General features: G+C 45.4%; 1 protein-coding gene across 1 annotated transcript in view; it reads right to left on the reverse strand.

Moving 5' to 3' along the window:
- Nucleotides 1-822: 822 nt before the first annotated feature.
- Nucleotides 823-18127, reverse strand: part of LOC124596397 (dehydrogenase/reductase SDR family member 11-like) — a 119080-nt gene continuing 101775 nt past the window's right edge. Inside the window, exon 6 of the mRNA XM_047135524.1 lies at nucleotides 823-996. Within this exon, the coding sequence (XP_046991480.1) occupies nucleotides 955-996 (42 nt within the window). The 3' untranslated portion in view covers nucleotides 823-954. The remainder of the gene's footprint in view (nucleotides 997-18127) is intronic.

An 18127-nucleotide genomic window follows, 5' to 3' on the forward strand; every position in this document is an offset into this window, starting at 1 on the left:
CCATACACGTTTACCCGTGAAATTGCACAAAACACGTTAAATTTTGGAGAGTCACTCTCATGTTGTACAACTTCATGTGATTGTTCCGTACCTCATATTCTCACATTATGACGGTTCATCTTTCCATTTAAATGGAATGTTGCCTCGTCGCTAAAGACTATGCGTGGAAGAAAACTGTCATCCTCCATCTTGCCAAGAACGAATTTACAGAACTCCACAAGTAGTTTGTCACATTCATGAAGAGATTGCAGTAGCTGAACTTTGTATGGTTTCATGTGTAAACGTTGACGCAACACACGCCAGACGGACATCGGGGGCATGTTGAGCTGTCGAGTTGTACGGCGAACGGATTTCTGTGGATTCTTTGTGAAGCTATGATGGATACGTTCGACGTCTGTGTGAAAAACTCGGAGGCGGCCGGGCGATTTGCCTTTACACAAACAACCTGTTTCTCGGAATTGTTCATGTCATCGTCTAATGCTCTGTGCTGTAGAACGATCCACACCACACCTAGTACAAAAGTGACGCTGAACAATCATTACTGCCCCGCACTGCGCAAAATACAGAACACAAAACACTTTCTGTTGTCCCGATACCATTTTTACTTGAACTGAAGTAGGTGCGCACTGCTGCTACCTAGGGGGAACTGTGTAAAACTCGAGAGTTTGCTCTTTCCAACAGCACGTTGTTCATGCACATGTCTCAAATAACATAATAGTTATGATTTTTTTTAAATCGGTTGATTCTTTTTGATACAATCTCATATCACAGGTTGTTTCATAGGAACTGTGGCTGGGTGTAAAAGATATAAAAACACAGACATACTATTTAATAGGGGACTTTTTATTCTATAAAACATTTGCAGTTATACGATAGTAACACAGCAGTACTGTTCTCGCATCAGCACATTTGTTAGAGAAATCTTTTGCAGATAGATATAGGATCCACTGTAACTTAGTCCGGTTGGCCAGTTGGCATCACAATTATATCGTGTACCTGCAACAAAAGTTTACATTGGTATTAAGAACTTGCAAATAACTGAGCTGCATATTTTTGTTTTTCTACATGATGGATTAATTCTCTGTGAGGATGCCTCACCTCGCTCCCACCATCATTTAGCGCGGACATAGTAAAGACGATGCTAGGACTCATTTCTCAACACAGTCCTACACTACAGGCCATTAAAATTGCTACATCAAAAAGATGACGTGCTACAGACGCGAAGTTGAACCGATAGGAAGAAGATGCTGTGATATGCAAATGATCAGCTTTTCAGAGCATTCACACAAGGTGGGCACCGGTGGCGACACCTACAACGTGCTGACATGAGGAAAGTTTCCAACCGATTTCTCATACACAAACAGCAGTTAACCGGCGTTGCCTGGTGAAACGTTGTTGTGATGCCTCGTGTAAGGAGGAGAAATGCGTACCATCACGTTTCCGACTTTGATAAAGGTCTAATTGTAGCCTATCGCGATTGCGGTTTATCGTGTCGCGACATTGCTGCTCGCGTTGGTCGAGATCCAATGACTGTTAGCAGAATATGGAATCGGTGGGTTCAGTAGGGTCATACGGAACACCGTGCTGGATCCCAACGGCCTCGTATCACTAGCAGTCGAGATGACAGGCATCTTATCCGCATAACTGTAACGGATCGTGCAGCCACGTCTCGATTCATGAGTCACCAGATGAGGACGTTTGCAAGACAACAACCATCTGCACGAACAGTTCGACGACGTTTGCAGCAGCATGGACTATCAGGTCGGACACCATGGCTGCGGTTACCCTTGACGCTGCATCACAGACAGGAGCGCCAGCTACGGTGTACTCAACGACGAACCTGGGTGCAAAATGGCAAAACGTCATTTTTTCAGATGAATCCAGGTTCTGTTAACAGCATCACGATGGTCGCATCCGTGTTTGGCGCCATCGCGGTGAACTCACATTGAAAGCGTGTATTCGTCATCGCCATACTGCCGTATCACCCGGCGTGATGGTATGGGGTGCCATTGGTTACACGTCTCGGTCACCTCTTGTTCGCATTGACGTCACTTTGAACAGTGGACGTTACATTTCAGATGTGTTACGACCCGTGGCTCTACCCTTCATTCGATCCCTGCGAAACCCTACATTTCAGCAGGATAATGCATGACCACATGTTGCAGGTCCTGTATGGGCCTTTCTGGATTCAGGAAATGTTCGACTGCTGCCCTGGCCAGCACATTCTCCAGATCTCTCACCAATTGGAAACGTCTGGTCAATGGTGGCCGAGCAACTGGCTCGTCACAATATGCCACTCTTGATGATCTGTGGTATCGTGTTGAAGCTGCATGGCCAGCTGTACCTGTACACGCCATCCAAGCTCTGTTTGACTCAATGCCCAGGCGTATCAAGGCCGTTATTACGGCAGAGGTGGTTGTTCTGGGTACTGATTTCTCAGGATCTATGCACCCAAATTGCGTGAAAATGTTATCACATGTCAGTTCTAGTATAATATATTTGACCAATGAATACCCGTTTATCATCTGCATTTCTTCTTGGTGTAGCAATTTTAATGGCCAATAGTGTATTTCGTTAAAATAACTTCAATTAAATTAAATTCATCTCTTTATCTATGGAAAACACTCAATAAATCGTTTTTCTGTTCATTAAGTTTTCGACGGTATATGACTGCATTCTCAATAAGAAATATTCCTTCAACGTTTCGACCACAGTTTTAAATGGTTTTCTTCGGGATGTTTTGCTTACTGAAGGAACTAAAACATCCTGAAGTAAACAAAACGTCCTGAGGAACGCCATTTGCAACAGTGGCCGAAACGTTTGAGGAATTTTGCATGCTGCGATCAAATATCCTGAAAATTGAATTTTTTCATTACGAGAGTATTGAATGGCGATCTGTTGTAATTGTTAAAACTCATTCAAAAGCCAAGATGACATCAAAGTTTTTTATTCAAGACAACCGGTTTCAACCGTCTTTGCTGTCATCTCAGATCTTAAACACATGTAGAAAAACATGTTAGTTTTACGCTGAACGTCATACACAAGATGTCAAGTGGAAAACTCAGCGTATTATAAACGTTTGTCACCGATAAAGTATTTAAAAACACTAAGGACCTTGTCCAAAACTTCATGTTCATATACATATTGTTCACAGATGCTAGTTATATGAGACAAATGCGGTACACATCTGTTTACACGTGTGGCTTTTGAATGGATTTTAACAATAGCCTGAAGAATTTTATGGACAGTGACAACGTCCGCGGAAGCCTAAGTTTACATTAAACCACTTTCCTCTCCACATGCTCCACATAGATACTGTGCAAATCACATTTAAGTACCTGGCAGAGGGTTGAGATGTTGAAATGCATAAATCTTTTCTGGACTAAATTATCTAATTTTATTCCATTTTTGTAATTCATTTTCGCATCTTAAGCATTCTTGTACCAATTAAATACACTCCTGGAAATGGAAAAAAGAATACATTGACACCGGTGTGTCAGACCCACCATACTTGCTCCGGACACTGCGAGAGGGCTGTACAAGCAATGATCACACGCACGGCACAGCGGACACACCAGGAACCGCGGTGTTGGCCGTCGAATGGCGCTAGCTGCGCAGCATTTGTGCACCGCCGCCGTCAGTGTCAGCCAGTTTGCCGTGGCATACGGAGCTCCATCGCAGTCTTTAACACTGGTAGCATGCCGCGACAGCGTGGACGTGAACCGTATGTGCAGTTGACGGACTTTGAGCGAGGGCGTATAGTGGGCATGCGGGAGGCCGGGTGGACGTACCGCCGAATTGCTCAACACGTGGGGCGTGAGGTCTCCACAGTACATCGATGTTGTCGCCAGTGGTCGGCGGAAGGTGCACGTGCCCGTAGACCTGGGACCGGACCGCAGCGACGCACGGATGCACGCCAAGACCGTAGGATCCTACGCAGTGCCGTAGGGGACCGCACCGCCACTTCCCAGCAAATTAGGGACACTGTTGCTCCTGGGGTATCGGCGAGGACCATTCGCAACCGTCTCCATGAAGCTGGGCTACGGTCCCGCACACCGTTAGGCCGTCTTCCGCTCACGCCCCAACATCGTGCAGCCCGCCTCCAGTGGTGTCGCGACAGGCGTGAATGGAGGGACGAATGGAGACGTGTCGTCTTCAGCGATGAGAGTCGCTTCTGCCTTGGTGCCAATGGTGGTCGTATGCGTGTTTGGCGCCGTGCAGGTGAGCGCCACAATCAGGACTGCATACGACCGAGGCACACAGGGCCAACACCCGGCATCATGGTGTGGGGAGCGATCTCCTACACTGGCCGTACACCACTGGTGATCGTCGAGGGGACACTGAATAGTGCACGGTACATCCAAACCGTCATCGAACCCATCGTTCTACCATTCCTAGACCGGCAAGGGAACTTGCTGTTCCAACAGGACAATGCACGTCCGCATGTATCCCGTGCCACCCAACGTGCTCTAGAAGGTGTAAGTCAACTACCCTGGCCAGCAAGATCTCCGGATCTGTCCCCCATGGAGCATGTTTGGGACTGGATGAAGCGTCGTCTCACGCGATCTGCACGTCCAGCACGAACGCTGGTCCAACTGAGGCGCCAGGTGGAAATGGCATGGCAAGCCGTTCCACAGGACTACATCCAGCATCTCTACGATCGTCTCCATGGGAGAATAGCAGCCTGCATTGCTGCGAAAGGTGGATATACACTGTACTAGTGCCGACATTGTGCATGCTCTGTTGCCTGTGTCTATGTGCCTGTGGTTCTGTCAGTGTGATCATGTGATGTATCTGACCCCAGGAATGTGTCAATAAAGTTTCCCCTTCCTGGGACAATGAATTCACGGTGTTCTTATTTCAATTTCCAGGAGTGTATATATGAATGCTGATTATGAACTGAAGAAACAGCACACCAGTTACGTCAAAAAACAGATATTTTATGCAGATGGTATGCTGTTTCTCCACATCAGCACCCTTCAAAAACAGTTGCTGAAAATGATGAAGAAAATTCTAAATGACAAGATTTGTCTTTGAGGTGGGCGGAGACGTGTGGGGTGGAAATGCTGACGTAATCGGCGCTCGGCGGTACCAGCAGAACCTGCAATATTTAGCTTCACCACGCAGTTTTGACACTACAACTGCTAAGTCGCTAGTGTTGGCAGAAACGAAAAAAAAAAGGAACAGGGAAGTCGACATGAAGCTTTCCGGACATATCCGATATGTGACGAAACCGAACGACGGCTTCATCGGACACATTATGTCGTGGCACTTACACGCAGTTACCATTGTTAGCGAAGTGATTATCACCAAATGGAACGTGCGTAGTTTTTCTTTCAGTTCTAGCTCTAAGAGGGATAGGCGGGCCGCTACTTTATTCATATACAGAATATCTAATAATAAATCAATACTTAAACATACAGCCCTAAAACCAGCGGTATATTTACAATGTGAAACCGATATTTTTATAGGCCGGCACGTAGATATTTTTCTGTCGATATACTGATATATCGATACTTTTTCTCTATATATCAATCGATATATCTGATTCCAGGTATTTTTAACAATATTGATAATCCCACTGTGATGAGTGGGAATTTTGCACTGAACTTTGAGGAACGGTGTTCGCGGAAACACAAGCCATTCGCTGGTTCATAAAAATTGTCCCGGGGGGGGGGGGGGGGGAGGAGAAGATTAGAGTTTAACGTCCTGTCGACAGCTAGGTCATTAGAGACGGAGAACAAGCTCAGATACGGGAAGGATGGAGAAGAAAAGCGGCAGCGCTCTTTCGAAGGAACCATCGCGGCATTTGCCTTAAGCGGTTTGGGGAAATCACGGAAAACCTAAATCAGGATGGGCGGGCGTTGGTACGAACCGTCGTCCTCCCGAATGCGAGTCCAGTGTGCTAACCACTGCACTACCCCTCTCGAGCCTATGGAGGTAGTTAAGTTTCGTTACGAACGTATTCACTGGGCAGAATTTAGTGGAGCTTAGCCGTTGGCGGAAAACGGTGTATGTTAACTCTGGCGAGAGCAGAGGGAAGACATCTCTGCTGAGGCGCTCTTGTTCGAGAGTTGGGCGGAGTCACTGGGGACTCAGATCTGGTACAGGACACTGCTCCGCAGCTACTGTCGTGGCGTCCGATTGGAGACGCCTTACTTCTGAGCCCCAAGACGACGTCCAGCATCCAATCTGTCGGCAGTCGCCCACATTTCTCCAACCTGCAGCTCAGGTAATGGCGAGAATCTGCAGCATAGGCGACCGGGAATGAGAGTTATCAATCGTTCGGTAGCTGAGTGGTTTTGGCTAAGTTATAAAGCCTGTATCTCGATACTTTTGAATAAGCGTTCCAAGGCTCATCAGCGACACAGTTAGTTATGGTAGTTGCTTGTGCAACGTCGGAGCGATCACTGTACGGACACTGTCATCGTTTCTTTTTGTCGGCGATTTGTAAGATGTCGGTTATTTCCTTCTTTCTTGTTCCAAGCTGATTTTTTTCTAGTGTATCAGTCATTAGTTTACACTGCTCATTATCAACAAGGATTACTTGGTTTATTTGCTCTATATATTACTCTCGAAGTCATTTTGTCGGAAAATTCGTATTACGTATTTGTTGCAGAGGTTTGTAATAAAACATTGAAGGAGTGTGCAAAAAAGGGACAGAAGCTCGCAGTATAGACGCTAGAGTGTCTGCTGAAGTGTCGGAAGTGGACGTTAACGCTTGGTCCGATTCTTCGCCACTTAAAGATGTTCAGCTGAGCCAGCTCACTAAGCCACAAGCAAATTCAGTTGACGGGCAAGATGCAATCGATATGGTGCTCAAGGACATTGAGGAAATGGGACAAAAAATGTGCCACGACGTAAGTAAGCGGTATAAAGATATGGCGGATGGAGTGAGTAAAGAGATGTTGGTTGGACAGGAGGCGAGGTCAGTGGATGTTGCGCTCCAAGTGGAGCAGGATCCGATAAGACAGTAACAGATCAGAGAGACAGAAATCTGTCGAGGGGAGATGTCTGACGAGGAAGTTCCAGGGCGAGACAGCAATAAGGGGCAGGTAGACGAGAGTAATCAAGATCAGGAATGGTTTAAGGGGAGAGCAACAATGTTAAATGGATAGTCAGGGTCTGTGGATAATGACCGTAGCTGGCGTGTAAATATGACAGCCAAGTTACGAGACTCTACAGCGCAGAGTTCAGGACGGTAGAAGAAAAGGAGATAGAAAAGAATAAGGTAAGCAATGAGGAATTTCAACCTGAAGTAGTTGTGGCACTGCAGCAAGGAAACTGTAGTGTTGCTTCCGCAGTTTCAGATGGAACCAGCAGGAAATCTGCAGCTACGAATCGTGATGACAATACTCAACTGAGTACGTGATTTCCTACTTCAGCAAAGGAGTTTGGAGAGGATGAAGTTGTGGCGAGTTAGTTATGAGTGATGATGAAATTTAACGTCTGGTGTGATAGCCGCAAGCAGTACCGAGGGAAGCTCGCATGAGCAGATGTTTGACATGGCGATGTGCAAAGCGAGGTACGAGGGTTGTCCAGAAAGTACTGCACTGATTTATTTTTCTCAGCCGAAAACATTGCTAGGAATGCGAAACCTTAAGCCGTCGGCACACGGACCATGCATCCGAACGTTGAGCGTCGAGCGTGGCGAATTTCTGACGACATGGAGTGGAATAGCACGTTCGGGAGCTTTTCCGAACGTGCAGAGCAATATCTAGCACGTCAGATATTCTGAGCGTGTGTCTGAGCGTTGACCAATCAGATGGCACAACGAAACCTACGTCACATGCACACCATTTCCCTTCAGCACAGAGTTGCGAGCCGCCATATTGGCATTCATTTCAAGCCTATACGTATACATGCCGTTTCTGAGCACCAGCAAATTGAGAATCACTGGAAAACCCGTTGTTAACTGTGTGATTCGTTGCAATAAAGTAATGAGAAACGTCATACTCGTGACAAAATACTTGCGTATTATGAGAGCTGCGACACACTGGGGATTCACCAAAAACATATTGTTCTTGGTACAATTTGTTACCATTAAATTTCGATTATCAACATAGCTACGACTAAAGCTTTAAGCAAATGGCAACATGCTAGGAATGGCTACCGAATCCGTGTTGTTGGATTAGCGTAGTGAGTAGCGACACTTGTTTGCGTAATGATGTGTGATAGTTCGGTGGTTCGCGTCTACCCACGTTTGAATTTTTTTCTAACATTCGCGTTTTTAATAGGTTCTGATGCTTTATAATTGGTTTAATATAAGTATATACTGTTGTGTTGGCAGAAGAGCCAACACCGTGTTACTAGAGGAGGCCGAAATGCACGCGTTTTAGCTCACGCAGGATGGCGTGAGGAGGGAAGAACTATACCGAGGTGAGGTCTGGAACATGACAAGGAATTAGAATTCAGAAAGCGGATGTAATTAGTTTGATACTTAACTTTAATCCATTAATGATGTACGTCGCTCTTGGCGGTACATGATTCACAATATTATCTGTTCAGAATACAATCTGGAAGTAACTGAATATGGCGCCTTGCTAGGTCGTAGCAAATGACGTAGCTGAAGGCTATGCTAAACTGTCGTCTCGGCAAATGAGAGCGTATGTAAACAGTGAACCATCGCTAGCAAAGTCGGCTGTACGAGGTGCATTCAAGTTCTAAGGCCTCCGACTTTTTTTCTAATTAACTACTCACCCGAAATCGATGAAACTGGCGTTACTTCTCGACGTAATCGCCCCGCAGACGTACACATTATTCACAACGCTGACGCCATGATTCCATGGCAGCGGCGAAGGCTTCTTTAGGAGTCTGTTTTGACCACTGGAAAATCGCTGAGGCAATAGCAGCACGGCTGGTGAATGTGCGGCCACGGAGAGTGTCTTTCATTGTTGGAAAAAGCCAAAAGTCACTAGGAGCAAGGTCAGGTGAGTAGGGAGCATGAGGAATCACTTCAAAGTTGTTATCACGAAGAAACTGTTGCGTAACGTTAGCTCGATGTGCGGGTGCGTTGTCTTGGTGAAACAGCACACGCGCAGCCCTTTCCAGACGTTTTTGTTGCAGTGCAGGAAGGAATTTGTTCTTCAAAACATTTTCGTAGGATGCACCTGTTACCGTAGTGCCCTTTGGAACGCAATAGGTAAGGATTACTTCCTCGCTGTCCCAGAACATGGACACCATCATTTTTTCAGCACTGGCGGTTACCCGAAATTTTTTTGGTGGCGGTGAATCTGTGTGCTTCCATTGAGCTGACTGGCGCTTTGTTTCTGGATTGAAAAATGGCATCCACGTCTCATCCATTGTCACAACCGTCGAAAAGAAAGTCCCATTCACGCTGTCGTTGCGCGTCAACATTGCTTGGCGACATGCCACACGGGCAGCCATGTGGTCGTCCGTCAGCATTCGTGGCACCCACCTGGACGACACTTTTCGCATTTTCAGGTCGTCATACAGGATTGTGTGCACAGAACCCACAGAAATGCCAACTCTGGAGGCGATCTGTTCAACAGTCATTCGGCGATCCCCCAAAACAATTCTCTCCACTTTCTCGATCATGTCGTCAGACCGGCTTGTGCGAGCCCAAGGTTGTTTCGGTTTGTTGTCATACGATGTTCTGCCTTCATTAAACTGTCGCACCCACGAACGCACTTTCGACACATCCATAACTCCATCACCACATGTCTCCTTCACCTGTCGATGAATTTCAATTGGTTTCACACCACGCAAATTCAGAAAACGAATGATTGCACGCTGTTCAAGTACGGAAAACGTCGCCATTTTAAGTATTTAAAACAGTTCTCATTCTCGCCGTTGGCGGTAAAATTCCATCTGCCGTACGGTGCTGCCATCTCTGGGACGTATTGATAATGAACGCGGCCTCATTTTAAAACAATGTGCATGTTTCTATCTCTTTCCAGTCTGGAGAAAAAAAATCGGAGGCCTTAGAACTTGAATGCACCTCGTACAACTGGGGCGAGTGCTAGGGAGTCTCTCTGTATTAGACCTGCCGTGTGGCGGCGCTCAGTCTGCTATTCAATGATGGTGGCGACACGCGGGTCCGACGTATACTAACGGATCGCGGCCGATTTAAAAGCTACCACCTAGCAAGTGTGGTGTCTGGCGGTGACACCACCTATACTATAATGTTGTTCTTGTTGTTGTGGTCTTCAATCCTGAGACTGGTTTGATGCAGCTCTCCATGCTACTCTATCCTGTGCAAGCTTCTTCATCTCCCAGTACCTACTGCAGCCTACATCCTTCAGAATCTGCTTAGTGTATTCATCTCTCGGTCTCCCTCTACGATTTTTACCCTCCACGTTGCCCTCCAGTACTACATTGGTGATCCCTTGATGCCTCAGAACATGTCCTACCAACCGATCACTTCTTCTGGTCAAGTTGTGCCACGAACTCCTCTTCTCCCCAATTCTATTCAATACCTCCTCATTAGTTATGTGTTCTACCCATCTAATCTTCAGCCTTCTTATGTAGCACCACATTTCTTGTCCAAACTATTTATCGTCCATGTTTCACTTCCATACATGGCTACACTCCATACAAATACTTTCAGAAACGACTTCCTTACACTGAAATCTATACTCGATGTTAACAAATTTCTCTTCTTCAGAAACGCTTTCTTTGCCATTACCAGTCTACATTTTATATCCTCTCCACTTCGACCATCATCAGTTATTTTGCTCCCCAAATAGCAAAACTCCTTTACTACTTTAAGCGTCTCATTTCCTAATCTAATTCCCTCAGCGTCACCCGACTTGATTTGAGTACATTCCATTATCCTCGTTTTGCTTTTGTTAATGTTTATCTAATACCCTCCTTTCAGGACACTGTCCATTCCGTTCAACTGCTCTTCCAAGTCCTTTGCGGTCTCTGACAGAATTACAATGTCATCGGCGAACCTCAAAGTTTTTATTTCTTCGCCATGGATTTTAATACCTATTCCGAACTTTTCTTTTGTTTCCTTTACTGCTTGCTCAATATACAGATTGAATAGCATCGGGGAGAGGCTACAACCCTGTCTCACTCCCTTCCCAACCACTGCTTCCCTTTCATGTCCCTCGACTCTTAAAACTGCCATCTGCTTTTTGTACAAATTGTAAATAGGCATTCGCTCCATATATTTTACCCCTGCCATCTTTAGGATTTGAAAGAGAGTATTCCAGTCAACATTGTCAAAAGCTTTCTCTAAGTCTACAAATGCTAGAAACGTAGGTTTGCCTTTCCTTAATCTAGATCCTAAGATAAGTCATAGGATCAGTATTGCCTCACGTGTTCCAACATTTCTATGGAATCCAAACTGATCTTCCCCGAGGTTGGCTTCTACCAGGTTTTCCATTCGTCTGTAAAGAATTCGCGTTAGTGTTTTGCAGCTGTGACTTATTAAACTGATAGTTCGGTAATTTTCACTTGTGTCAACACCTGCTTCCTTTGTGATTGGAATTATTACATTCTTCTTGAAGTCTGAGGGAATTTCGCCTGTCTCATACATTTTGCTCACTAGATGGTAGAGTTTTCTCAGGAGTGGCTCTCCCAAGGCTGCCCGTAGTTCAAATGGAATGTTGTCTACTCCCGGGGCCTTGTTTCGACTTAGGTCTTTCAGTGCTCTGTCAAACTCTCCACGCTGTATCATATCTCCCATTTCATCTTCATCTACATCCTCTTCCATTTCCATAATATTGTCCTCAAGTACATCGCCCTTGTATAGACCCTCTATATACTCCTTCCACCATTCTGCTTTCCCTTCTTTGCTTAGAACTGGGTTTCCATCTGAGCTCTTGATGTTCATGCAAGTGGTTCTCTTTTCTCCAAAGGTCTCTTTAATTTTCCTGTAGGCAGTATCTATCTTACCCCTCATGAGACATCCCTCTACATCCTTACATTTGTCCTCTAGCCATCTCATTTTTGAGACGTTTGTATTCCTTTTTGCCTGCTTCATTTACTGCATATTTGTATTTTCTCCTTTCATCAATTAAATTCAGTATCTCTTCTGTTACCCAAGGATTTCTACTAGCCCTCGTTTTTTTACCTACTTGATCCTCTGCTACCTTCGCTATTTCATTCCTCAAAGCTACCCATTCTTCTTCTACTGTATTTCGTTCCACCATTCTTGTCAATTGTTCCATTATGCTCTCCCTGAGACTCTGTACAACCTCTGGTTCTTTCAGTTTATCGAGGTCCCATCTCCTTAAATTCCCACCTTTTTGCAGTTTCTCCAGTTTTAATCTACATTCATAACCAACAGATTGTGGTCAAAGTCCACATCTGCCCATGGAAATGGCTTACAATTTAAAACCTGTTTCCTAAATCTCTGTCTTACCATTATATAATCTATCTGAAACCTTCTAGTATCTCCAGGGATCTTCCATGTATACAACCTTCTTTCAAGATTCTTGAACCCAGTGTTAGCTATGATTAAGTTATGCTCTGTGCAAAATTATACCAGGCAGCTTCCTCTTTCATTTCTTAGCCCCAATCCATATTCACCTCCTACGTTTGCCGGCAGGTGTGGCCGTGGGGTTCTAGGCGCTTCAGCCTGGAACCGCGTAACCGGTACGGTCGCAGGTTCGAATCCTGCCTCGGGCATGGATGTGTGTGATGTCCTTAGGTTAGTTAGGTTTAAGCAGTTCTAAGTTCTAGGGGACTGATGACCTCAGATGTTAAGTCCCATAGTGTTAAGAGCCATTTGAACCATTTGAACCTCCTACGTTTCCTTCTCTTCCTTTTCCTATTGTCGAATTCCAGTCACCCATGACTATTAAATTTTCGTCTCCCTCCACTACCTGAATAATTTCTTTTAAATCATCATACATTTCATCAATTTCTTCATCATCTGCAGAGCTAGTTGGCATATAAACTTGTACTACTGTAGTAGGCGTGGGCTTCGTTTCTATCTTGGCCACAATAATGCATTCACTATGCTGTTTTAGTAGCTTACCCTCATTCCAATTTTTTATTCATTATTAAACCTACTCCTGCATTACCCCTATTTGATTTTGTATTTATGACCCTTTATTCACCTGACCAAAAGTCTTGTTCCTCCTGCCACCGAACTTCACTAATTCTCACTATATCTAACTTTAACCTATCCATTTCCCTTTTTAAATTTTCTAACCTACCTGCCCAATTAAGGGATCTGACATTCCACGCTCCGATCCGTAGAACACCAGTTTTCTTTCTCCTGATAGCGATGTCCTCCTGAGTAGTCCCCGCCCGGAGATCCGATTGGGGGACTATTTTACCTCCGGAATATTTTACCCAAGAGGACGTCATCATCATTTAATATTTGATGTAAATATAAGTTCACCTTTTTTTGAGGAGTGAATTTGTTCGATTGGCTTTATCTACAGGACAACTTGTAGCTACTTGTTTAAGGATATTTTGCTCCTTTTTCTTTTACGTTTCGTAATTCTCATGATGCAAAGATTCTGCTATTGGGTAGGAACAGTGACCAAGTAAGAAAGATCTTGGGGTTTTACTAAAATGTGAGAATGATGAAATAATGTTTATCTTATGTGGAGAACTATTGCAAATTTGTATCGCGCTGTTTGTAACGGAAGTTTTGTAAGCCTGTGTCCTTACTGATTGGACATGGTACTTTCCTTTTCGTCTAAAACATGTACGTGGATATTGAAGTTTTTATTTGTGTATATTACATATAGAACAACGTGACTACCCTATGGATAATGGAGGAAATGTGTGTTTCAATAGAGCTAACGTGGGAATTTTACGCAGGCTCGTTTAGTAAACAGTGTGATTTACGAACTAGAAATATCCTGCAACTGCCGTTGGAGTGCGTTGCGATCGCATGTACCACATTGGTGCCCACGTACCGTGTGCACAAGTCGCATCATTTCTGAGCGTTCAGCAGCACGTTGAACTCGGCAAGCTCGACGCTGACGTTCGACAGCACGGCCCGTGTGCCGGCGGCTTTACGTATGAATTATTTTTAATCTCCTGAGTGAGCGCGCCAAGTTTCAGTTACTTCCGACAGGTAGCATAGCTACAGGACAGTTTCTAAATGGCGTCTGTAGGTGATGTACGTTACAAGCAACGTGCCGTCATTGAATTTATTACCGCAGAGAAAGAAATTGTGGGGAATATTCACAAACGCTTGTGCAAAGTGTTCCGGCGTACCGAAAGCGCCGGCACGAAGATGAAGAACGCAAGAGCAGAGAAGGCTGTGAAACAACGTCAGCCAATAACCCAATGACTAGGGACACACCACGACGGGAGCGGCCTCTATACGAAGAGAATATAAGGGGCGCTCCTGCCAGCATTGTGGACAGTAGAAGGCGGACACTAGTAGAAACATTGTATATAGCAAAGAACACTGATTATTTGCATGTCGCCCATCGCATCCGACACGTTCTTGTAAACCAAAGTGAAGTATTCTCAATCCGCTTTATTGTAATAAACTATTAATGTGATTTGCTTGAATTTGTATAGCTATCCGAGAAAGCAGCATCCTTTGGGCACCATATAAGTGATGAGTGGGCAGCACCCCACACAAAGTTTATGGAGCATCTTCTGTCGACAGAAGTACATTTAGTCGCTGGGCACGGAGGGTGACGTCATCAGAGGGCTGTTCGACGGAGCTCCACGGCCGAGCGGAGTGGCCACGCGGTTAGTGCCGCCATGTCACGGACTGCGCGGCCACTCCCGCCTCAGGTTCAAGTCCTCCATCGGGCATGGGTGTGTGTGTTTTTCTTAGCATAAGTTAGTGTAATTAGCGCGTAAGTCTAGGGACCGATGACCGCAGTAGTTTGTTCTCGTAGAAATTCAAACACATTTGAACATTTTTTGGCTCTCCACGACTTGCAGCGATTGGGGAGACCATCCACAGCTGTCACACCTGACATGTTGCAGCGAGCTGATGTTGTTCGGGCCAGTAAAGGATGCCATTCGTGGAACACATTTTGAGCACGACGAGGAGATGATTCACACAGTGAACAGGACAAGGATTGGTACTGACAGGGCATACGCGACCTTGTTTCGTGCTGGAGCAAGGCCATAGAACGTAGAAAAATAGGATGTATAGATAAAACACCATTCATTCGTGTGGAATTCTCATTATGTTCAATGAAGAATTGCTGGAGGAAAAAAAATCGGTGCATTACTTTCTGGGCAACCCTCGTAGTTCCGATCGCAGGCGATGTTAGCAATGATCCGGTTGTTGCCACTGGCGATCATAATCTATTTGTCCCTTACATTGACACAGAAGGAATGATTCTGGTGAACCTGTCACAAAGTGGAGCTTACTAGGAGCGAGAGAGCGCTGAGCAGTTCGTTTGAAAATTAGGTATTAGCTAGTGTCAGCATTCAGAGGCCCTGATGGGATGTAGATACAGGCATGGTCGAAAAGAGTTCGTGTGGGAGTATGATGTGCATGGTAGACAATGTGTGGGGTGATATTAAGGTCAGTGGTGACGTAATTGTTGATACTGATCACAGTCGCATTCTAGCCCTCTACGCGATGAAGGTTACGGTAGCAGCGAGTCCTTCCGACCACGCGGAAAAGACGCACAAAATCGATAAGAATCAGTTTCTGGTAACGATTCATGTTTCCGAGGCGACTGGGAAGACATCGACAAGAAGGGAGTCAGTGGTGGCGAGTAAGAAAGTTTTGCTTCCACTCGGCAGATCGACAGTGATCTGCAGAAAGGGTAACATTAAGTAGCAGAAGTACCAAGCAGATTAACTCTTGGTGCGATATGTAGTATCTAGTAAGGATATGAGTGTGAGAATAAGTTTCGGAGTGGACCATAGTGGCAAAAGAAATTCTTTGTGCCGAGAGGAGGTGACTTTTGGTGTAGAAGTGCCTGAACAGTTGTCCATCGAAGTGTGCAATGGACTCGGTTGGAAGCAGGAGAGGCACAAGCACGACTTATGTTCAGGGCTCAGAGACTCCTTCCGAGTTGTTGTACTTAGTTTAATGATAACTGTTTGTCCATTACTCTCTGTGTGCTAGATGTAAGGGGTATTTTAGTTAGTTTATTATCGGGGGAAGGGAGTAGATGTCTGTTGTAACGCACGTAAAATTCTGAAGCTCTGCTGCATGAGTAAGGCAGAGTTGCAAAGGAAAAGAATGAGTGAATTGTTTTCTCCAGGCTGTGACAGTATTGTAAGACCGTTTTGAGAAGGAGGAGGTATGTGTGTCGTGACTATACAGGGTGTTTCAGAAGTGATGATCAATAGTTCACACATGCAAAGTATAGGCCAAAAGTAACTAAAAATCTCCAATAAACGTGCGTCCGAAAATCAGCTGTTGCCGAGGTTTCGCATTAATTCGACGCGAATCAACCGTTGCCGAGGTTTCCTTTTAATTCGCTGCAAATCAACCGTTGCTGAGGTTTCGCATTAATTCGACGCAAATCAACCGTTGCCGAGGTTTCGCATCAATTCAACGCAAACCAACCGTTGCTGAGGTTTTGCATTAATTCGAATTGGGAACCAATTGTAGACGCCCCTGGATACTGTAGTATTTACGTTGGTATCTCAAGGTTTTGGATCGATTATCTGTTTGTTTACGTATGTGTAATTGCTTACCTTTTCCCTACGTGCACTGTGCCGTACCTCCTCACAGTCAGTTACGAACGTGAATGCACCATGGACAGAAGTTACACCAATGAAAAGTACACTGACATGCACTTCATGTATGGCAAAGGGAATGGCAGTGCCCTTGAGGCTGCACGATTGTATGAAGAATCTGTTCGTCTCTGCAGGCAAATCGACAGGCGTACATTTAGTCGGCTACATCAGCGCCTTAGGGAAACCGGGAGTTTCGCACACCGTGTCTACCCAGATCGATAACACCCGATGTTGAGGGAAGGGTGTTACACATTCTACACGAATGTCCGAGTACTTCAACAAGGAGGACTCACAGCAGTGTCTAGCGATTTTTACATCGGGAAGTACTCAATCCATATACCCGCCAGTATAGCCGAGAGTGCTAACGCGCTGCTTCCTGGACTCGGGTAGGCGCGCCGGCCCCGGGTCGAATCCGCCCGGCGGATTAACGACGACAGCCGGTGTGCCAGCCAGCCTCTATGTGGTTTTTAGGCGGTTTTCCACATCCTACTAAGTGAATACTGGGCTGGTACCCACGCCCCGCCTCAATTCCACGACTCGTAGACATTTCAAACACATTCACACTATTTCACGATTTACACTAGATGCAGACAGCTAGGGTACACTAATTCCATCTCGGGGGGTTTGGGGTGGCAGCAGGAAGGGCATCTGGCCACCCCTTACAAGTAACCATGCCAAATCCGTACTTAACCCTGCCGACCCCGCTTACAATGCGGGATAAAGGCGGTAGCGAAAGAAACTACTCTATACATATCATCTCCAGAGAGTGCAAGCCCTCAACAGTGCAGACTTCCCTCCTAGAGAGAATTTCTGCCAATGGTTCAACAACGGTGTAGCCTAAATCCCCTGTATGTTAACAGTATTCTGTTTACGGATGAGGCTGGATTTACCTGTGATGATATTTTTAAATGCTATAACTGTCACATTTGAGCCGGCGTCAGTTCTAATGCAACACACGTATCACGACATCAGCTGCGTTATTCATTGAACCTCTTGACAGGACTACTCAGAGACCGCATAGCTGGACCACACTTCCTACCACAGAGACTAACCGGACAGCAGTACATGCGGTTTCGGCGGACTGTACTTCTAGAAGTAGATGATGATGTCCAACCTAACCAACGCCTGAACATGTACTTCATGTACGACGGGTCTCCAGCACATTTTCATTTACGAGTGCGCCGGCTTGCAGCTCGGACGTGTTTTTGACATTGGACAGGTAGAGAATTTCCTGTGCCATAGTCTCCAAGGTCTCCGAATTTGAATCCCATGGATTTATGTGGGTGGGGTCATGTCGAAAGTTTGGTCTACGCTACCGAGGTTAACTCTCTTGAGGATTGCCAATTGAAGCAGGCTTCTAGTTATGAAACATCCCCTTAGAAAAATTTATGAATTACTGTGCTGGTTAACGTCTTATGCTGGTTAACCTCTCACGTTATTTGGTTTTCAAACAGCTGAGCAAAACTGAACGTACTCAGACATTTCTCTCTTTACTTATTCTGATCAACACTAAACTGACACA

The sequence above is a fragment of the Schistocerca americana genome, chromosome 2 (genome assembly GCF_021461395.2).
Source record: "Schistocerca americana isolate TAMUIC-IGC-003095 chromosome 2, iqSchAmer2.1, whole genome shotgun sequence".
Classification (NCBI taxonomy): domain Eukaryota; kingdom Metazoa; phylum Arthropoda; class Insecta; order Orthoptera; family Acrididae; genus Schistocerca; species Schistocerca americana.